This window comes from Macaca fascicularis, chromosome 20 (genome assembly GCF_037993035.2).
Source record: "Macaca fascicularis isolate 582-1 chromosome 20, T2T-MFA8v1.1".
NCBI classification, from domain to species: domain Eukaryota; kingdom Metazoa; phylum Chordata; class Mammalia; order Primates; family Cercopithecidae; genus Macaca; species Macaca fascicularis.
Window position 1 is genome coordinate 1703050 of NC_088394.1, and position 22161 is coordinate 1725210.

General features: G+C 61.1%; 2 protein-coding genes across 23 annotated transcripts in view; one reads left to right on the forward strand and one right to left on the reverse strand.

Moving 5' to 3' along the window:
• Nucleotides 1-16358, reverse strand: part of LMF1 (lipase maturation factor 1) — a 117882-nt gene extending 101524 nt beyond the window's left edge. For 18 of the 22 annotated variants that reach the window (XM_074028481.1, XM_074028473.1, XM_074028472.1 and 15 more), the window contains exon 1: nt 4954-5150. Coding sequence is in view for 8 of the 22 variants with exons in the window: in XM_045382024.2 (XP_045237959.2) it covers nt 4954-5146 (193 nt within the window). In the remaining 14 variants the exon portion in view is untranslated. Of the gene's footprint in view, nt 1-4953; nt 5151-15960 lie in introns of those variants that run through there. The other 4 variants (XM_074028476.1, XM_074028468.1, XM_045382025.3 and 1 more) reach the window with 1 other exon arrangement.
• Nucleotides 16359-16513: 155 nt separating this feature from the next.
• Nucleotides 16514-21703, forward strand: SOX8 (SRY-box transcription factor 8). The gene is made up of 3 exons (XM_045382020.2): nt 16514-17091; nt 18456-18688; nt 19432-21703. Exons 1-3 carry the CDS (start codon nt 16670-16672, stop codon nt 20115-20117), a joined length of 1341 nt encoding a protein of 446 aa, XP_045237955.2. The 5' UTR covers nt 16514-16669; the 3' UTR covers nt 20118-21703.
• The last annotated feature ends 458 nt before the right edge of the window (nt 21704-22161 follow it).

Consider the following 22161-nt stretch of genomic DNA (forward strand, 5'->3'; position numbering starts at 1 on the left):
TGGAAAAGTGCCCCGTGTTGACACTAAGCCCTGGTAGAGACCACCTGCTACAGGTCAGGCACATTTCACTGAGCAGGAGATGCCCCTAGAAGACAGGGGATAGAGGTATAAAGAAAGCCCTCTCCCTGACTGCGAGGAGCCAGAGGGTAGACGGGCACAACAACACTGGAAAGGGGACAAGATCAGCCACAAAGGAAGCAGAGAGCAGGGCTCTGGTGGTCAGTCCTGGGTGTGGTCAGGAGTCCACGAGTGATGGGGGCTAAGTCTGAAGACCGGAAGGGCATCGGCAGCCATGGAGAGAACAAGCACAGTTCAACCCCGGGAAGGCAGAGGTCAGGTGGTCTCAGGACCGTGGTCAGGAAGAGATGCCTCACGTGGCAGGGACACAGCGGGAGCAGTTCAGGCACCACGGCTCGTCTGCTGGGGCCCCAGCCTCTTGTTGCAAGCAGTGCAGGTGGACATCTGCCCCAGAGGCAGCAGGGAGCGTGTGCCCCAAAGCCGCCAGCACTCGTGCCCTGTGCAGGCGCCAAGTGTCCGGCCCTGGCCAGGGCAGTTCCCTCCTGGGCCTGTCCAGGACTCGGACCCAACAAACACGTGAACTGACAGACCAAATCCCTCAGGAGGGTCTCTGTGCCGAAGCCATGACAGCCACGAAAAGTGCCAGTCACAAAGTCAGTCTGCAAACGCCAACATTACCCAGTCTCCATGTCACATTTCACCCACAAATCCCTTCCAAATTGTAACAGTGTCTCATAAACGTTTGAGCTTCAAAAGAAAGGTCCTTTCCAAGGTTCAGATATACAGAAAGACTCCGTGGCTGCCTGCAAGCCATCTCCCGCGCCAGCGTGTCCTCCGTCCACCTTCTGGGAAGTGTGCACAGGCGGGGAATCCCATGTCAGCCTCAGGATGGCCCAGTGGTCAGTCTCGTCTCATCAGTGACAGGCAGGTCTTGATGAGCAACTTGGCTAAGGCCACATAGCTAAGGTGTGGCCCACCAACTCGGAGCCCCACTACTTCCACCTGTCACAAGCTTCCGGAAAGTTCTCTGCAGTGAACAGCTATCAACCCAATTCTGACCAACTGTAATTACACTGTTTCCAGATAACACCTGAATTCTGAGGCAGTTAAAATGCATTGTGTACATATTCTATGTGACTCTCAACAATAGCAAACCAACGTGAGTTCAGTCCAGGAGAACCCAGCCGGGGTGGGCAGCTCTAGCCTAGGGCGTCTTCAGTAGCACCTGTGAGGCTGTCCTTCCCCGGCCTTGTCAGGGATCCAGCTCTACACACTGGTGCTATAACAGACGCAGGGCTGCCGGAAATTCCAGGAGTCTAGCCCCAGCTGCCTGTGGCCACCCATGGACCGACCTGCCCAGGCCCCCTGGGAGAGGGATTTCAAAGCATCAAGGAACCGGCCTGGTTGACAAGGCTCCAAACCAGCTGTTTGCCACACAAGCCCTTGCACTACAGGGTTGACCAGTGCAGGCCTCAATCTTCCGCGGGGAACGCTGGGCCACAACGCTGGTGTGCGACCCTGGGGGTCCCTGCCATAAAACAGCGAGGGCTTCTGACCAGGCTGCTCTGCCCTCTGTCCCAGTGACCCTGGGCATAGTGCCTGCTCTTGGGTTCAGTTTCCTCATCGCATATCCAGACGGCAGCAGGCCTGAGTGCAGGAGGCACCAGCACCCATGGGCGGCCAGCACTGCCCCTACACACCAAGAACACAGCACCCAGGTCCCGCTGCTTAGGCCGGAAACTCCTGTCACATGAGCTTTTACTCATCCGGATTTCGGCCGTTCCTGGGAGTGGCATCTGGGCTGAGGGGATGCTCAGTGTCACATGTCCCCGATCACCTTGGGCGGCCTTGGTCCTCCTAGGTGCCGTCGCGGCCCGAGAACGCCACTGCCCAGATGTGAACCGGGTGTCCAGGGTACGCAGGCTGCACAGCGACGTGAATGAAGGGCAGGGCTGAACTCCAGGGCAGATGGACACTCGCTGCACAGCCAGGCCGGAGGCTGACCCTGCTTCCTCGCTGTCCACCGGGGGCAGTGACGTTGTCACCGGGAGGTCGGCACCGGGCAAGGTGCTACTTCAGCATCTGCTCAACGCAGTCATCGCACCAGGGACTGGAGTCCACACGTCCGGATGACAGGTGTGTCTTCAACTCTGAGCCCTGTGAAAACGCCACTTTCCGCTAACACCACACTCCGGCTCCCACAGCACAGCAGGGCACGGCAGACACCCCAGGATGCCCGTGGTACACACGTCTGTGCGCAGTAAGCACACCCCCAGCACCTACACACCTCGGTGGCAGCACACGGAAACACCCCGGCCCACGGGGGGAAGGAGCCAGCCCCAGGACGGACGCAAAGGCAGGCTGAATGCAGAGGCCTGTCGCAGGCAGCCGGCCTCTCCGTGTCTAGCTTCGAAGCTTCCCCGACAGAGTAAGCGTTTCTGTGTTCCCCTGATCTGTACATTTTTACTACGTCTGCTGAGACAATCTGCCTAAGGGTAAGCCTGCCTCAGTTCAATGTCTTTTAACAAGGGGAGTTTCCACAGAATACATTTGATTATGTGTTTAATTACAAGTGTTCGATAGCTACAAACATTGTAAAATTCAGTATCAAGTGAACTATTTGGAGAGCCCCTATGGCAACTTGGAAAAACCCTGGGATTCTGAGGAACAGGGAGGAGCGCACGGTCCCAGTAAAATCCAGAACTTTCTAGAAGGAGATAAATACAGGATGACTGCCTGCTTGCCCTGGGTCAGCTCAGCCAGAAAACCATGTCCCTGGAAGATCCTGGAAGATGGGAAACTGGTTCCTTGATACTGCAAAAAGACACTGATTCTACCCTAAACATACTCACAAGATAGAAGAACATGCATATGTCAAGGAGAAATGTTCAATGCTGGGCACCAGGCTTAAAATATCTGCTTGACCCAGTGGCTTAAAAGTGGTTCCTTCTGAATTGAACAGAGAATCCCTGCAGAGATCAAAGGAGCCTCAGCTCGTTTGAAAGAGTCTGAGCTGGTTTTATGAAGCTGTGCTCAGGAGGCAACGCCGCTGGGACTTCCCGCTGTATCTCGGGCTCCCCTGTGGAAGGCCTATTAGAGCCTCACAGCTTCACTTTATCTCTGCTTCATCATTTGCTAAGTGACAGCACCAACATTTAGAACGACTGTTTAATACTGTGGAGGGAAAAGCAACCTGGGAAGAACTACATTTTAAAATAATTGCAGGCCGGGCACGGTGGCTCACGCTTGTAATCCCAGCACTTCGGGAGGCCCTGTGGTCAGAAGTTCGAGACCAGCCTGGCCAACATGGTGAAACCCCGTCTCTACTAAAAATATTTTTAAAAATTAGCCAGGCGTGGTGGTGCACGTCTGTAATCCCAGCTACTTGGAAGGCTGACACAGGAGAATCACTTGAACCCAGGAGACAGAGGTTGCAGTGGGCCGAAATGGTGCCACTGCACTCCAGCCTGGGCTGAAGTGAGAGTCCGTCTCAAAAATAAATAAAATAAAATACAGTAAAATAAAAATAATTGCTTTAAGGAAAGAGAGAGAGAGAGACCGAGTTGAAGCCAATACTGCAATCCCACAGGAAACCTTGTAGTGATGAGCACATCTCGTCACTTTGCACCAAGAGGTGGAAAGTATCACACAAACGTCACACAAAACGTCAAACTGAGCATCACTCCAGCACAGCCAGGCTACCAAACTTCCCGTGATGTGTGTGGGACGAAAGCTGTGCAAACAAGAACTTCTGCAATCCGACCGTTTCCTTCCACGCGTGAGGGAAGTAGACGACGGAAGGAAATGGAGACGTCCAATGTCCATGGCCTACAACCACGCGTGGACAACGCCAGAGCCAGTGGCTCCGGGGCCCTCTGGAAGGGTGGCTGCCCACGCACCCCGCTGGCTCCATCTCGGCCTGGCACGCTCCCCTCACTTCCAGGCTCATCTGAGAGCCTGAGTTTGGGCTTCGTTGCTACTAACAGGTTGGGCTTATGAAACACGTATCCGTGTGTCCACTAATGTCCCTGTGATCACAGGACCGTTCTCTTCCAAACCAGTTGTGCGTAGTCCGGACTGGGGAGGGGGGGAGGGAGTTGGAATCGCCAGCTGCCCCTGGCCAGGGGGTCCAGAGGTTTTGAGCACGAACTGACTTTTCTCAGAGCTCTGCCCTGCAGGCTGCGCACGCTGTGGGGTGAAGGGTCTCAGCCAGCAGACCCCGCCAACCACATCCCAGAGTGGGGCGCAGGCTTCACCTGCAGATGAGGCTCCAGAGCTGCCCCCAGGCCTCCGCTGGGAATCCCCCCGAAGGCAGGCTGAGCTAGCCGAGAACACTCAAGGAGAAACTCCAGTCCGGCCACCAGCCCGTCACCCTCCCTCAGCCCTCGGGAGACGCGGGGGAGGCTCCCGGGCCGGCTCCTCGGAGTTTGGCAGGGGCCGCACGCGGTGGGGATGCGGCGTGCGGGAGCCCAGCAAGAGCGGGAACCTCCACCGTCGGCACAGCGCTGTGCGGGGGCAGCAGGGGCGCCTCCCTCTCCAGGCCTCCCCCGCCCCGCAGCCGGAACGCAGACCCCCGACCTGCCCGCGGACTGGCGACCCGCCGCCCGACTGGTCCCGCTCGCCTGCGAGCTCCTGGGCCAGGGCCCGGGCCGGCCCCGCCTCGCACTGCCCCGAGCCGGTCCTGGCGGGCGCGGCCGAGCAACTCCGGGGCTGCAGGTGGAGCTGGGAGCCCAGGCGCCCAGGTCGGAGGCTCGAGGCGGCGACAGCAAGCCTCGTCCTGCCCCGCCCGCCCCGCCCCGCCCGGCCCCGGCAGGAAGGAGGGCTGCGTGGGGGCGCCGCGGCCGCGGGACCGCGCGGAAGAGTCTCGAGGGAGGGCGGGGGTCGTGGGGCGCGGAGGTGACACTGGCGGATGTCCCGGGCCCGCCCGGCACTCACAGTACACGAAGGCTAGGGCCTTCAGGAGCACGATCCGGGTCAGCCAGAAGGTGCCCGCGTGGAGGTGGGCCGGAGAGCCTGCGGGGTCACGCCCCGGCACGGGCGGCGACTCAGGCTCCGGGTGCGAGTACCCGGTCTTCCGCCTCCTCAGCGACTCCTCGGGCGCCGCCATTGTTGGGCCGTCAGGGCGCATGTGCGGGGAGGGCGCACTCCCGGAGGCTCCGCCCATTATCGGAGGCCCCGCCCCTCCCAGGTCGGCCCTGCCCACGGCCGAAAGCCCCACCCACACTCCCGGAGGCCCCGCCCCCTCCAGCCGGTCCCGCCCACGCGCCGGAGCTGGTTCCCGGAGCCTGCCTCCCTCGCAGTCCTCGCTGGGCGCTGCTGCGGGTAGGGTGTGGGACCGGGTACCTGGGAGGAGGTGCGCGTCGCCCGACCCGAACTCACTGGGGCATGCACGCGTGCCTTCCGTCAGTCCGCGTTGCAGAGGCTCAGGTGCCCTCCCCCAGCCAGGCGCCTTCCCTCCCAACTCTTGTCCTGGGGAAGGTGGGCCGCAGAAACTCTGGCGGTAGTGCCACAGCGTGCCCCTGCCTCACAGCTGACACTCACTCCCAGTATCCGCGGAGGGTGCTGGGCTATCGTCGCAGCCAGAAAGGGACAGAGTAGGCAGGGCTGGGCCTGGAATGCTAGGGGGACCCACCCTCCCCTTCCTCCCAGCCTTACGCCTTTGCACAGCCCAGCTCCTGCCAGCCCTTGGGACTGGACTTCAAGCTGTGGGGGAAGAGGGGGACTCAGGACTCAAGAGGGAAGGGCTAACTGCCCATTGCCCCAAACAGAACCTGAAGGAGGACGCCAGCAACTCTACATTCTGATGACTGGAGGGGGGTTCTGGGGGCTGATCCGAAGTGGGTGCTGGGAGAGGCTGAGGTCACAGGCATTCCTTAGAGGAAAGAAAGGGTGTGAGGCCAGAGTAGGCATTGGAGACCTAGGGGTTATTGAATAAACTGTGGGGCACTTGGAAGGAAATCGTGGAAGTGCAGGTTTCTCCTTATTCATTCGTCAGAGCTCTTTACATATGAAAAATCGTTCTTTTGTGTATATTGGAAATATTTGTCCTGGCTTTTTGTTTTTGTTTTTACGTATTCTTGTCTTTCGCCTCTCTAGTGTTCCTGGTGTTTTGGCATATAAATTATTGTCACTCGGATGGTCAAATGACCCGTCTTTGTAACTAGTTTAATTATATCTTCACCACCTGTAGTGTGAGCCTTGTGAGGGCAGGGACTGACTGTGGACATCAGGTCCCCAAATCCAGGGCTGAGCAGCAGTGGCCAGAGCTTCCTCTCAGCCTCCAGCCTCCCTGAGTTGCTGGGGTCATAGCATACCTGTACATCTTAGGGTTTAATTCATTTTTAGTTTCCATTTCTTTTCTATGAAAACCCCTTTAGGAGTCCAGCTGTGCAATGGGACCCTGTAAAAGATGTTGCCATGGGTGCAAACACGCAAACATCCTCCACATGCTGGCCAAGGCTCCGGGAGCACAGTGTGTGCCTGAGGGCTCAGAGCCTTGGGGATTGCAGGAGCCGTTGGCCCTGGCAGGCGCCCAGCACCCAGGTCCCTCCGCAGAACCCACCACCCATACCTCTCCTCATGATCTGGGGACCAGTTTAGGAAGGGCCAGCAGAGCTTACACTGTTCCCCTCCTCTGTGGGGAACAGGGAGCCCCACACCCTCGGGCTACGCCTGCAGAGCGGGCCCTGTCTGGATGCCAGGCCTGCTCGGAGACGGACGGCGAGAGGACTGCCCTGTGACAGGTGTGGCCCTGCGCTGTCCTCAGGTGGGGCTGCCGTCACAAGGAGCCTTTGTGCACAGCTTCCCCTCGCCGGGCCGAGCTGCTCTCCCCGCAAAGGGCACAATGGGGCATTGTGCAGAGCAGAAAAGGGCCTCTTGTTCCAGCTTCCAGCGCTCCGGGCTCCGGCTCTGCGTTTGCCCAGGGTGGGAGCAGTCAGCGGAAGGGTCTGCTGGGAGCTCCTGTCCTCTCTGAGCTCAAGTTTCCCTCGGGGTCTGCTCTCTTGGGACGCTGACCACAGGGGTCCCATCCACGGCCTAGAATGGCTCCAGAGCAGGTCACTGGGGGCAGGGCTTGGACCGAGGAGAGGTGGACCAGCGGCTCTGTTCATGCCCATTTCAGCCTGAATTTAATCAAAAGTGCACTGGGTTATGATTCAACCATAAAAAGGAATCCAGGAGCCGGGCGCAGTGGTTCAAGCCTGTCATCCCAGCACTTTGGGAGGCCAAGACGAGTGGATCACCTGAGGTCAGGAGTTCAAGACCAGCCTGGTCAACATGGTGAAACCCCGCCTCTGCTAAAAATACAAAAAAAGGCCGGGCGCGGTGGCTCACGCCTGTAATCCCAGCACTTTGGGAGGCCGAGGCGGGCGGATCACAAGGTCAGGAGATCGAGACCACGGTGAAACCCCGTCTCTACTAAAAATACAAAAAATTAGCCGGGCGCGGTGGCGGGCACCTGTAGTCCCAGCTACTCAGGAGGCTGAGGCAGGAGAATGGCGTGAACCCGGGAGGCGGAGCTTGCAGTGAGCCGAGATCGCGCCACTGCACTCCAGCCTGGGCGACAGAGTGAGACTCCGTCTCAAAAAAAAAAAAAAAAAAAAAAAAATTAGCCAGGCATGGTGGCGGGCGCCTATAATCCCAGCTACTTGGGAGGCTGTGACAGGAGAATTGCTTGAACCCGGAAGGTGGAGGTTGCAGTGAGCCGAGATTGAGCACTGCACTCCTGCCTGGGCCACAGAGAGAGACTCTGTCTCTAAAATAACATAACATAACATAACATAAAATATATAAAATAAAATAAAATAAAATAAAATAAAATAAAATAATGGAATCCAGTTCTGACACATGCTACAACACAGATGAACCTCAGGACATCAAGCTTAGTGGGACAGGACAGATGCGGAGGTCACATGTTGTGTGAACCCATTTACACGAAATGTCCAGGGCGGGCAAAGCCACCGGGAAAGGAGGGAGCTCTGTGGTCCAGGTCTGGGGACGGGGAATGGGGAGCGGGTGTTCCGTGGGTAGGACATTTCCTTTTGGGCTGATGAGAATGTTCTGGAACTAGGTGATGGCGGCCCAGCACTGCGAGGTGCTAAACACCACTGAGTCGTTCACCGGAAAGTGGCTTATTTCATGCTATGTGAATTTCGCCTCGAATTTTAGAAAAGTAAAATGAGGCCGGGCACAGTGGCTCACGCCTGTAATCCCAGCACTTTGGGAGGCCGAGGCGGGTGGATCACCTGAGGTCAGGAGATCAAAACCATCCTGGCCAACATGGTGAAACCCTGTCTCTACTAAAAATAGAAAAAAAAAAAAAATTAGCCGGGCGCGGTGGCGGGTGCCTGTAGTCCCAGCTGCCCGGGAGGCTGAGGCAGGAGAATGGCGTGAACCCGGGAGGCGGAGCTTGCAGTGAGCCGAGATCGCGCCACTGCACTTCAGCCTGGGCGACACAGCAAGAGACTCCATCTCAAAAAAAAAAAAAAAGTAAAATGAAAACAAAAGAACGACAGACAGCCCTGCACTGGTGTTTCAGAATCGCCCGGAAGGCGCTGTCACCTGTCAGAATACATCGTATTATTTACACTCACCTTACTTCTTCATCTGTATTAAGCAGCATCTAGCAGTTTAAAAATAACATTTAGATACAAGTGTGTCTTATTCCCTAAGAAGGCGCTTCACTTAAAAATAGAGGCTTCTCCGCAAACCCAGAGCAAGTTGCAGCGGCCAAGAAATCGGCCAGGTGGGGTCCTTCCACCCTGCAGCTCAGCGCCCGGCGGCCACAGGAACCCGGGCTCTGCCCTGAGCACCTCACACCAACCTGAGGCGGGAGGAGGAGGAGGGCGTCCTGAGTTTGACCTGTCAAGCAAAAACTAAGAAAAAAGCCAGGCTGACCCAGAAGAGGCCTGAGGGAGTGGAGATGAGGCTCGGCCACCCCAGGGCTGCCCGGTGCTGGGGGAGAAGAGGCTGAGAAGAAGAGGAGAGTGGGGAGGGAGGGACTCCCCAAGAGCACGCAGGCTGAAGACTGGGCTGTCTCCCCAGAGACCCACCGACAAGCCTGCCCTGGGTGGGACCCTGTCCCCACCATCCCAGCCTGCGCCAGCACGGCCCCTGGGACCCAGGCACACACAAGCCCATGGCTGGCCACGCTCCCAGCAGCTGCGGGCCCGCTTCAGGGAGGAATGAGCCCCTGTCGGCACCTCGTCCAGCTGTCCCCCAGCACCCCGGCCTGGCAGCTCCTGCCGCATCGGGGCCATTGTCCCTGGCATGCGGCTGCAGCTGTCTCTGGCACCCACAGGAACCCAGCGTGGGCCCGAAGCTAATCGTGCACCCTTCATTTACCCCAATTTTTCATGTCCTGGAGTCTGTGTATGGAAGGGGAGCCCAGGACCCATCGATGCTAACGTCTGTCGCCGCCTTCTGGAAGGGTGGTCGGTTTGGGCAGATCCTGCCGTGACTGTCCAGCGGCCAAACTCCCCCACGTGAGGCTGGCAGGTGCGGGTGGGGGCTGAGAGAACAGGTGTCGTACCATTTGCTGGTTGTCCTGGGACCATGACTCACAGACGGCTGTTCTGCTTGGCTCACCCTGTCCTCTCCCTGCATCCTCAGCTACAGGCCACGAGTGCTCCCACCCCTGCATCCCAGAAGGAGACGCGGCTCCATGTGACCCTGCAAGCTGGCAAGCCATGGTTTCTAGGCAGAGCAGAAAGCACAGCACCCAATGTGGTGATGTTCTCTGGTTGCAGGACCCTGTGTGAGGAAACGAATGTGTATTTTTTTTTTTTTCCTCTAGGAATCATATTCTGCGCTGGAAGAAGCCTTGGAAGTTGCCTGGCCCAGAGACCACAAACTAGAGCCCTGCGGGCTGAGCTCTACCCACAGTGCAGTTGTCAGTCAGTGTAGCGGTCACCAACGGCCACAGTAATGCTGCGTAACAAACAGCGTCGGAGCCCAGCGTTGTGTGTCACCCGGTGGTGCCACCCAAGCCCAGGCCACAAGAAAGGCAGGGCAAAGGCAGAGCTGGGCCTGTGCCCTCTGTCCTTTCTTTGAGCCTCTAGAGCAAAGCTTTGCTGAAGGCTCTCATCTGAACCGAGACCACGGAGGAAACACATTCAGAAAAATGAATACTTGGGAGACAGCAGACATTTTTACAGGGTGTGTTTTAATTTGCCTTTGGCATTAATGGGTCTCTGGAACGTTCCATCCTGGCCGGGGAGGTCAGGACCTGAGCAGCCAGAGCCCATTTTGAGAAAGCGGGTTTTCCTTTGCGGCATGCTTATTTCAAGCACCATTTTCCCTCCCGGTTATATTTGAAATGGGGCTTGGTGTTGGGAGGTTTCAAACGTGGACATTCCGGGCAAGGAGCCTCATGAAATCTGAAGGTTGAGTGTGGAAGGACGGACACAGGTCTTGGCAGCCTAAGTGGGCACAAAGGCTGATTTTTCTGGAGTCAGTCCTCTCCTGCTGATGGGCTGAGAGAGCCCCCCCAGACCCCGTGTCCCTTCTCAGAGGACCTCAGCCCCCCTGGTGCCTGGGCCTGGGATGGACTGGGGGCTGGGGCCCAGGGGAGCCAGGGCCTAGCATCCTACAAGGGCCCAAGGGCTGAAATGGGGCTGGGGTCCCTGGATCTAGGGGATGAGGGCCTAGAATGAGGCTGGGGTCTGGGGTTCAGTGGCATAAGGACCAGGAATGGGGCTGCGATCTGTAGTCTGGGTGTCTGGCGTCAGATAGCACCCTCCTGTACAGGGCACAGAAACCCACATCTATTCTGCAGGGTTAGGGACAGCATTTACTGCCACCAGTGAAAGTGTTGACTCCACGTCACAGACACCGCCCCTAGGCTTGGCCTCCCTTGGCAGGAGATGACGCCCGTGGGGAGGTCCTTGGTACTCACCTCTCCCTGGCTGCTTGGAGCCCCAGGGCGCTGCCTGGGGATGTTTTAGGGCTGGAGAAGGACCCTCTGCCCACTGTCAGATGAGAAGTGCGGAGAGCAAATGCGTGCTGTTGGCGCTCCCCCCACCCACCACTGAGAGGGGAGATGGATGGGCCCAGCCGGAAGCTTGGGGACCCGCTCCCAGCCTGGAGTGACAGACGCTGAGCAGCAGGAGTCACAGCTGTTCCCGACACATCCGTGATCTGAGCGTGCACCTGTCACTGGGGAGAGGGCAGCGCTGGTCTCCATGCTTTGAGCTAAGCATCGCTCGCTCCCCGAATCCTTTCCACGTGAGAACAGCCCGGGCAGGGGTCCTCAGCAGTCAGTAGCTACCCCCGCCAGCACGGGTTCACGGATCAGGAGGCTCCCAGTGTGTCGGGGGGGCGGAAGATGGAGATGGGGAGGGCTGGGCTGGAGACGCTCGTCCTCCGTGGAGGCCGGGGGCATCAGGAGGACCAGGAGGATGTCTGGGCTGCAGGCAGAAGTGAGCTGCAGCGGGGCCAGCTCTGGCCGCAGAGGGCCCAGAAAGCACTGCTCCTGCAGGGTGCCGAGAAAGGCTCACTGAGTGGTTTTCCACTGCCCTGTGAGCGCCGGGAAGCTTAAGGCACAGACAAGGCCAGTTCTCAGGCAGACGCCACCCCGGCCAACAGGCCAGCCTTGACCCAAACCGGAACTCGTGTCCCAGCTGGCACTGTCAGCACCCGAGACAGTGAAGCACAGGGAGCTGCAACCCAGCCCAGAGCTCCAAGTGTGCGCGGCCAGGAAGCTGACTCCCGAAGGGGGTCTTGAGAGGGGTCCTGCGAACCCCTCCTCTCCGCTGGAGACCCATCCGGGGGTGGGGCCTTTCCAGCCTCTGCTCACAGCCTGTGCCGGCCCAGCCTGTAGTCACTGTAGTCTCGCCAGACCAGCCGTCATTAAAAGCACCAATTAATCTCCCCGGCTGTGCCAGGACGCTGCCAACTGCCCCACGGGTGCTCGGGATGCAGGGGCTGGGAGGCCCGGGCCAGGGCCGTGCACACACTGGCTGCCAGCGGGTTCACGCCCGCCCAGCCCTCCCTGTGCTTCTCACAGGCAGCACAAAAGACGGGCCGCCCGCCGTAGGAGGAGGGACGGTTGGGAGGTGGATGGTGGGGGACAGGGGAGGATGGGCAGGGAGGGATGGAGGGGGACAGGGAGGACAGGCAGGGAGGGATAGGGGCCTCTCCAGGGTGGCATTTTCCTCGGCAGCCCTGCTTCCTCCTCAGGCCTTGGGCCCAACACACACACCACACACACACACACCATACACATCACACACACCACACACCACACACATGTACCCTGCACACATACACCACACAAATCATACACATGCACACCACACACACACCACATACCATACACACACCACATACATCATACACATGCACACACACAACACACACCCTGCACACATACACCACACACATCACATACACCAGACGCACCCCATACACAAATCATACATGTGCACACCACACACACCACACACCATACACACACACCACACACACCATATACACACACCACACACCATACATACACACCACACACCACATACCATACACACACACCCTGCACACACACACACACACCATACACACACACCCTGCACATAAACACCACACACATCATACACACACACCACACACACCACACACACACCACACACACCATACACACCACACACACACACCACACACACCATACACACCACACACCATACATACACATGACACACATACCACATACCATACACACACACCCTGCACACACACCACACACCATACACACACACCACACACACACACCACACACACTATACACACCACACACCATACATACACATGACACACATACCACACACCATACACACACACCCTGCACACACACACCACACACATCATACACACACACCACACACACACCACATACCACACACCATACACACACACCCTTCACACATACACCACACATATCACACACATGCACATCACATACACCACACACTCCATACACACATCATATACACATCATATACATGCACACCAGACACACAGCATACACCATATACACACCATACGCACACCCCACACACACATATCATATACACCACACACATCATACACATGCACACCACACAGCACACACCATACACAGCACACATACTATACATGCACCACACACTATACACGCACCCATACATATATCCCACACACACACCACACACGTATAACCTCACACATACAGCAAACACACATACACATGAAGACATGCGCCTCCGAGGTCGCCATTCCTAGGAGCCACGGATGGGGTGGGGTCATCTCTCGTCTGGAAGTGTCCCCCGGGCCGTCCCTGCCCCATCTCGTGGGCAGTAGAGCCTGCCCACCCACATTCTTCTCTGCAGCTGCCCTTGGCACCCTGGCCAGGGCATGTGGAGCTACAAATGTCGTCTACACCAGCTCTCCATGCCCGGCACTCATGGCCAGGGTACAGCCCTGGTCCAGGTTCCCCCGTCAGGTCCTCCCCTTGAAACTGCAAGGCCCACTAGCAGGTGGTGAGGTCAGGGTGGGCGGGGCCATGCGGACACGGCAGAGCCAGCCCCAGCTGAAGGGCTGGGGCAGGGATGGGAGACAGGGGAGGAGGGGGTGCAGGTCCCCCCGGATGAGGACATGGGCCCATCAGGTGGGGTCAGAGGTGGCTCCGATGGCTGCCCCTGCACCCCTGGGTCCCTCTCTTATCATCAGACACTGTTCTAGCTTCCCCAGGGAACACGCTGGCGTCTCCCTGCAGGCCAGAAGCTTCAGGGCTCAGCTTAAATGACACCAAAGATGCTTTACCAGACCATCCTTCCTGAAGTCCCCACCTCTGAGAGGTACTTTTGGGGCTACCTGCTGCCCGCCTCCCTCCACAAGGCCAGCGTCTGCGGGACAGGGGCTGTGAGGGTGGTCCGGCTCTGTCCTGTGTGGGAAAGTGCCTGGTACACAGCAAGTGCTTACTTAATACCTGGCGACACTCAAACCACTTGACACCTCCCTCTCTGAAAGCCCCGTCCTGGCGTCCAGTCAGGCCTAGTGGCTCACACCTGCGGAGGACAAGGGCATTTTCCTGGGGACTTCAAGGTGGACCAGAGACGATTCTGGAAGGGAGGCTTCTGGGCGCCACCCTGTATGGGGACCCTCACCCGCATTTACTGCCGGGAGTGCAGCAACACATCCTCAGCTGGCTGGCCTAGGTCCCCCCCTCCCACCGCAGTGACTCCCCACCTCCCCACCCCTCCCATGGCAGCCTGCACACCTGGCACCTCCCCTGGTGGTCACTACAACCTAGGGAAAGGAACAGGTGCTGGTGGAACCCAGGGCAGGGGCTCGGTTGTACAGACCACCGTACCCCCGAATCAGGCCCTGGATGCCCCCCCACCTCAGTCTCCCTTCCTCCAGGGGCGCTGGAGTCCCCCACCTCTGTCCCAGGGACTTGAAGCCTCGGTGGTGGGTGGGGAGCCGGGAACAGGCCGCCCTGCCTGCTCACAGACCTAATGCAACTTTGCTTTTTTTTGGCAAAGAGGAGCTCTCCAGGGAGGTCCTCACCCGGATAGCACTGCGAGCCCGAGTGGACGGTGTCTGCTTTCCCAGGGGCAGGGGGTGGAAGGTGGCACAGTTTGGGCTGGACCTCCCACCCTCACTGCCTCCACTTAAACCCCACTTCTGCTTGCCTGCATCCCAGGCCTAACAGATGAGTTCCGTGAGCGCCCCAGGCGATTCTCTGAGGGCCACGGAAGGATGCGCGACCCCGAGCGGAGGGCAGGGCCTCCAGAGGGAAGGTGCACTGCAGACGGAGGTGTGGGTCTTCCCAGGCAGGTGCCAAAGCCAAGCGAGACGGTGGGGCGGAGAAGAGTGGGCAGGCCAGGCTGGCAGCCAGCTTCCCACCTACGATGCGTGGAGCCTCCCAGCGCGCAGTCCGCCTCCCCAAAGCTGCTTCCTCTGACCTGGCCAAGGGGGGCTGCAGAGATGAGACCCCCCTCCCGGCAGGTGGCACGGCCCTTGCTCTTCAGCCCGGAGGTCAACGCTTCCTCCAAAGGCCTGGCCCCCTCAGCTCCGGGCCTGGCTCGGGTTGTTCCCAATGCAAAGCAACAGCGGCCCCGGGGTCTGCGGACCGGGGAGCCCAGCTCTCGGCCAGGCCAGAGTCGGGGTAGGAGGCGAGTCCTGCGCGGTCGGTGGCGGCCCCAGGTGGGTGCGGTGCGCGGGCAGGAAGTGGCAGCACGACCCCCGACTTCGCATCTGGACTTTTCTGGTAACGGACCAGCTCCTTCTGCCGGCCGGGCCGGGGAGACCGCGTGGCTCAGGGGCTGCGGCGGCCACTGGCCCGGGCGTGGGCGCTTTAGGGGCACCGGCGCGGTCGGTCACCCGAGTTTCGCGGGCCGCAAGCTCGGAGACGCGCGTGTTCCGCGTTGGCTGCCTGACCCGAAATGGCGCAGCCCCGTCATCCCCAGCGCGCTGGTCGAAAGGATCCGAGCCACCCTCGGGGACGGCCGGGCCGAGGCCACTAGTGGGGGCGGCCTTGGGCGGGGACCCGGAGCCGCGGCTGGGCGCTCGCCTCGGAGGGCAATGTCCCCTCTGCGACCCCGCGGCCCCCACCAGGGCAGCACACCCCGCCCTCTCCCGCCTCCGCAGGCGCCTAGGGCTCAGAGGCTCGGAGCGGCCTCCGCCTCTGCCGGACCACCCAGGGCCGCCCCGCCGGAGAGGCCTCCCCGCCCCCGAGCCCTGGGTCACGCCCGGAAGGCCCGGGGCCCCCGCGTCCGGCCACGCCATCCGCCCGGCGGCCCCAGAGACTCAGCGCCGGGTTCAGCGCAGGCCCCGCCCAGCACTCCCGCCCCTCCAACGGCCCGGCCCCCGGGACCGCGCCCCCGCCCGCGCTCTCCACGCTCGCACCCGTATGGGGTGGGCGGCCCGGGGTCTCCCAGCTCCGAGCCGCGGCCCCTCGGCGCGCGTTACCTGGACGTGCGCTGCCCGCAGACTCTGGACGAGCTGGGCCTGGGCGTTGCGCGGCGGAACCGACCCTGTCCTGGACCGCAGGCAGCAGCTGACCCCGCGCCACCGGTCTGCGGGCGAGACCTCGGGTGCGAGACGGGCTGAGTGTGTGTGTGTGTGTGTGAGTGTGTGTGTGGGTGTGTGTCGGGGGAGGGGCCCGATGACCCGCTTCCTAGCTGAGCCTCGGGACAGGGGGCGGACTCCTAGGAGCCGCGCGGCGCCCGCAGAGGAGAGGGAGCGCCGGAGACCCCCCCCCCCAGGCCTCCCTGCCCTGCTTCCCTTCCCGGGGCTCCGGAGAGGGGAGCTCCAGGCGTGGGGCGTCGGGCCCACGTGGTGCGGCGCCGGGCGGGGCGGGCGGGGGCGCGGCGAGAGCTGCGGAGCTTTCTTTATGGGTGGGGGGCGGGGGCGGCCGGGCTCCGCCTCCGGGGGATCGGGGCGCGCTCCGCCAATGGGCAGCCGGGCGCGGGGCGGGGCCGCGGGGCCGCCGCTTAAAGAAACTTGTTGCGGGTCCCGGAGCGGGAACCGAGCCTCGGCGGCGGCGGCATCGGCGGCAGCAGGGGCGAGGGTCGGGGCTACCGCGCGGCGACCTCGGGTCCCGGAGCGGCCGCAGGGCACCCCCGGGCGCCGGCCCCGGTGCGCGTCTCCGGTGCGCGCCCCTCCGCGCGCGGCCCCGATGCTGGACATGAGCGAAGCCCGCTCCCAGCCGCCCTGCAGCCCGTCCGGCACCGCCAGCTCCATGTCGCACGTGGAGGACTCGGACTCGGACGCACCACCTTCTCCCGCCGGCTCCGAGGGCCTGGGCCGCGCGGGGGGCGCGGTGGGGGGTGCCCGGGGCGACGCGGCGGAGGCGGCGGACGAGCGCTTCCCGGCCTGCATCCGCGACGCCGTGTCGCAGGTGCTCAAGGGCTACGACTGGAGCCTGGTGCCCATGCCGGTGCGCGGCGGCGGTGGCGGCGCGCTCAAAGCCAAGCCGCACGTGAAGCGGCCCATGAACGCTTTCATGGTGTGGGCGCAGGCGGCGCGCCGCAAGCTGGCCGACCAGTACCCGCACCTGCACAATGCGGAGCTCAGCAAGACGCTGGGCAAGCTGTGGCGGTGAGTACCTGCGCCCTGGGGGCGGGGTTCGGGACCCTGGCGGCCCCTGGTCTCGGACTGTGAGCGGGGGCTGGAAGTGGCGGCCACACGCAGGCTCCGGGCTCTGCACCCGGGGCGGGTGTCAGGGCGGATCCCCGTGGAAAAACACCCTCTGGCCAGCCGGGGTCCAGTGCCAGGTATGGGAGTCGGGGTCCGCGGAGGGCAGCGCCTGGGGCATCCACCCTCGTGGCGGGTGCGCTCTGGAGCCAGTTCTTCTGTCGGGGAACACCCTGAGGAGGGCCATGGCTGGCACCCCGAGGTACCCTCCAGCTGCTGCCAGTGGCCCCAGCCCCGGGAGGCCCCCCGGCACGAGTGCAAGCTGCATGCGGCTCTCTGGAGGTGCGCCCGCCTTAGAAAGGGCTCAGCTCCTCTGGCTCCTGGACCACCCATGGGGAGGGAGTGGGACAGGCGTGTGGGTGGGCATCAGGTTTGCCTGCGAGTACCCTCCCTGCAGCTTCTCCCTCTCCTGGCCACTCTCTGTCCGACGCAAGGAGGGCAGGAGTGGAGATGATGGGATGCGGCCTGTGCACGCCTTGGCGTGGTGGAGCCGGTCAGTTTTCCAGAAATTAGGACTGCAGTGTGAAGAACTTGTTGCTCAGGACAGGCAGCCCTCACCAAGTGTTGAGTTTAAAATGGTTCTCTTGGTTTGGGGCTCTGGTTCCTGTATCCTGCTCCTCACTTGGAAGATGGGAGCTTGGAGCTTGCGTATCTGCACCTCCTGCCTTCTGTCTGTATCTAGGGCGCAGCCGTGGGGCGCTGTAGACTGCAGACCCCTGCTCCCCCAAGTCCTGCCGCACAGGCGGTTGGAGGTGAGCCTCGAAAGAGTCCCAGGGAATGTGTCCTGAGGCTCAGTGAGGACGGGCGCCTGGGCCCTGCCAGGGCTTCTGGGTGTCTGGGAATGGAGGGACAGCAGCCCAGCTGCCCGCTGGAGGCCGGCACTGTTCCCGGGAAGCCTCGCTTTTGTCCACCGCCGGCTGGGTCCTGCCCGCCTCCCCCGCCTCCCTTAGAAAGCCCCAGAGGGAGGGAACAGCCGGCCCGGAATAGGGGGAAGTAGAAGGAGGAAGGATGGGAGGTGTGGGCCTTGTTCTTTGGCTGTCATAAGCATACCAACCTCCCCAAACAGGCGCCTCGGGCTCCCGCCAGCCGGTTCTCCCAGAGGGGCTTGCTCCCTGGTGCCACGGGAGGCCCCGGAGCCTGCGGCAGGCGGGTTTCCGTGGTCAGAGCCTCCCGGCCGTGGTCTCTGCTGCCGGTCCCCCCGTGGTGTGTGCCCATGCCGAGGGCACAGTGGGCGCCCTGGCCATCCCTGCCTCTGCCCTGTGCTGCAGCTTGCTGAGCGAGAGCGAGAAGCGGCCCTTCGTGGAGGAGGCAGAGCGGCTTCGCGTGCAGCACAAGAAGGACCACCCCGACTACAAGTACCAGCCACGGCGCAGGAAGAGCACGAAGGCCGGCCAGAGCGACTCGGACTCCGGCGCCGAGCTGGGACCCCACCCTGGCGGCGGTGCCGTGTACAAGGCCGAATCGGGGCTTGGAGATGCGCACCACCACGGTGACCACACAGGTGGGCTCCAGACCCCCGGCATATCTGAGGGTCCCTGGTGGGGGAGGCAACCATGGGGTTTCTGGCTGAGATGGGTGCATGATGGTGGAGGGGGGCAGGCGCCCTCGAGAGAACCAGGCCTTCCCCGGGTCCCCTGAAAAACCTCCCAAGGCCCCGGCCACCTCTGTTTTTGGTGCGCAAGGGACCTGCTTAGCCGCCTCGAGTGCTGAGGGGCTGACAGCTTTGCTTGGCAGGGACCCCGGGACGTGGTGTTTTGCAGCAGGACTCAGTCGAATGTGGGCTCCTCTTCCCACACCGAGCCGCTGCCCACACGGCGCTCAGCAGCCCCGGCTTCAGGGCCAGACTGACAGGGTGGAGTCCTGCCGGGGCCTCGGTCAGGCTGGCTGACGCCCGCCAGCCTCAGAGTGCTTGGCTGGCCCGGGGAGGAACAGGGTCTGTGTGGTCCCCCAGCGCCCTGTAAACGCCAGCTCTGGCCAGGCTGGGCCTGTCGGCTTCTTCCCCCCACCTTGGTCTCTGGGAGGGGCCTCAGGTCTTCCCATAGCACAGCGCTTCATGGAATTTTCTCGGCCGAGAAGTGAGGTCTAGGTCTGACTTTGCTGGAATTTCTGGGAAATGTAAAGAAACAAAAAGCCGTTGATCCCCCCTGGCAGTTAGCGCGGGTGTCCCTCCCCTTCCAGCCTGGCCGGCCCCACCCGCCCCACAGAAGGGGCATTCATCCCTGAAGCCTGCTCTCCTGTCCCCAGGGCAGACCCACGGGCCGCCCACCCCACCCACCACCCCCAAGACGGAGTTGCAGCAGGCGGGCGCCAAGCCGGAGCTGAAGCTGGAGGGACGCCGGCCGGCGGACAGCGGGCGCCAGAACATCGACTTCAGCAACGTGGACATCTCGGAGCTCAGCAGCGAGGTCATGGGCACCATGGACGCCTTCGACGTCCACGAGTTCGACCAGTACCTGCCCCTGGGCGGCCCCGCCCCACCCGAGCCCGGCCAGGCCTACGGGGGCGCCTACTTCCACGCCGGGGCGTCCCCCGTGTGGGCCCACAAGAGTGCCCCATCAGCCTCCGCGTCGCCCACCGAGACGGGTCCTCCGCGGCCGCACATCAAGACAGAGCAGCCGAGTCCCGGCCACTACGGCGACCAGCCCCGAGGCTCGCCCGACTACGGTTCCTGCAGCGGCCAGGCCAGCGCTGCCCCGGCCGCCCCCGCCGGCCCCTTCACCGGCGCACAGGGCGACTACGGCGACCTGCAGGCCTCCAGCTACTACGGAGCCTACCCTGGCTACGCGCCCGGCCTCTACCAGTACCCCTGCTTCCACTCGCCGCGCCGGCCCTATGCCTCGCCCCTGCTCAACAGCCTGGCCCTGCCGCCCTCCCACAGCCCCACCAGTCACTGGGACCAGCCGGTGTACACCACCCTGACCAGGCCCTGAGGGCCCGGCTGCAGGGAGGGACTCGCCGGCGTTGGGGGGCAGCCTTGTCCCGGCCTGGCAGGGACGGCCTCCCAGTGCGCGTGGCCAGGGCAGGCGGGCCGCGGTGGCTGAGCTCCGTCAAGTGCCTGCTGAAGTCTGCAGGGAAATGTGCTTGCCTCCCGTGGCCCTCAGCCTCCAGATGGCCACACCTCCGCCAACGGACGAGCTCGCTCTCCCTTCTCTCTCTCTTTTTGAGGTGGCGGGATGATTTCACAAAGAAGGGCTGCCGTTTGGTGCCTCTTCTGTGAGGACTGGCGGCAACAGCACCTTCGGTTTGCATCTCGGTAGAGGAGAAACGGCAGCGCAGCCCAAGGACCAAGGCAGGGGCCTTGCAGGGCGCTCTAAGGTCCAGGCTGGCCTCGGTGCTGAGAACCCCTGCACGCACGGCCTCATTCCCTCGACGACGGCTGCACGGGCTGTCCGGGATCCAGGGTGTCCGTCTGCAGACCCTCTGGGACGCGTCTGCTCCAGCATCTCCGGGACCCGCCTGTCAGATCTGAGGCGTCTCCTTGCTGGCAGAGTGCGCCCACGCAAGGTCTGGCTGGGATTAACACGTCTCTCTTTTATTTCTATGTTTTTGATAATTTTTATTTTTGAAGCTTAAATGTGTTTCTTTTGAAAGCTGTTAAAGATGTATTTATGTTCTGTATTATTTTATCTTTAATTAATTAGGTAATTTGGGCAAAGAGTAGAATTTAAGAGAAAACAGAAGCTGGGAGGCTTCCCTGGAGGGCAGGCAGGAGGTGGCGTTGCAGCTGTTGGCCGGCATCACATTGCTCAGCTTCTGGGAGGCCGCCCTGGAAGGCCCGGAGGTCCCAAGGTCCCTGGGAGGACGGGGCCCCTCATGCCTCCAGCTTGGCAGCTGAAAACTCGAGGGAGGAGAAGGGACTTGCCTTGTGGCATCTCTGATCAGGTTGGGGTGCCCAGCACCCAGTATCAGTTTGGGGTTTAAGAAGCAGGACTCTGTCCCTGCCCATGACTATGCCACGTGGTAGGACACATAGGACACAGGAATTCCTCGGTCCCTGCCCACGACTGTGCCACGTGCTAGGACACAGGACACAGGAATTCCTGGGAAGTGGTAGCTTCAGAAGTGATCTTGGCTCGCAGGCACCAATGCCACGTACCAAGCTGTGAAACTAAACCTTCTCCACTAAACGTCGTTAGGGCCTTAGTTCTAGACGAATAATATCTGATTTACCTGCACTGCTCCCCGTGTGCCGAGCACAGAGCATACGATAGCGCCTACTTCACGCAAACTTGTGCCTTTAAACTTTGTAAATTTAAATACACCCGAGAAGTTGCTTCTTTTTACTTTTTCTACTTTTCCTACCTTTTTGTAGAAAAAAAAAAAAATAATGTCTCTGCTTCTATTTCTCTGGGAGTGGGGGCAGGGAGCCGCCGCAGACCTGTTTTATGCAGTGTCTCCCTCGGCACCGCGTTCGGAGGATGCACCCTCACTCGCCTGCTGCCTTCGCTTCTTTCTGACCAACGCTAACTTTTGTACAGATCGATTTGATAAAATTAAACAAAGTGCTTTTTATGGATGTGGGCTGCATTTTGTGTGTCGCTTTGTGTGAGCCTGGGGCTCCCGGGGCAAAGGTGTCCAGCAGAGGCAGGATCAGGCCGTGCCACCCGTTCACACGGCTGCTGGCCTCACCCCAGTGCCCTCCACGCCGGGCGGCAAGGAGGGCAGCCGCAAGCCCACCCGGACCCCGAGTGGCAGGGGCAGCCTGTCGTGCCACAAAGCGTCAACAGGCTTCAGTCGGAATGGAAACACCTGTGTCCTTCGCGGATCCCGTCGCGGCCTCTGGGAAGTGAACTCCTCGTCTTCTTTCCTGGAGGGCCTCCTTGGTAGGCAAAACGGGTCCAGATGGGCCCGATTCGGGGCTGTGTTTTTCCTCCCAGGCGAATCCCAGAGCTGGTTTCTGGGTGGCTGTGCAACGCCGGGAAGCCGACGGCATCTTTCGGGCCTTGGCAGGGAGCCAGGCTGGGAGCGGATGAA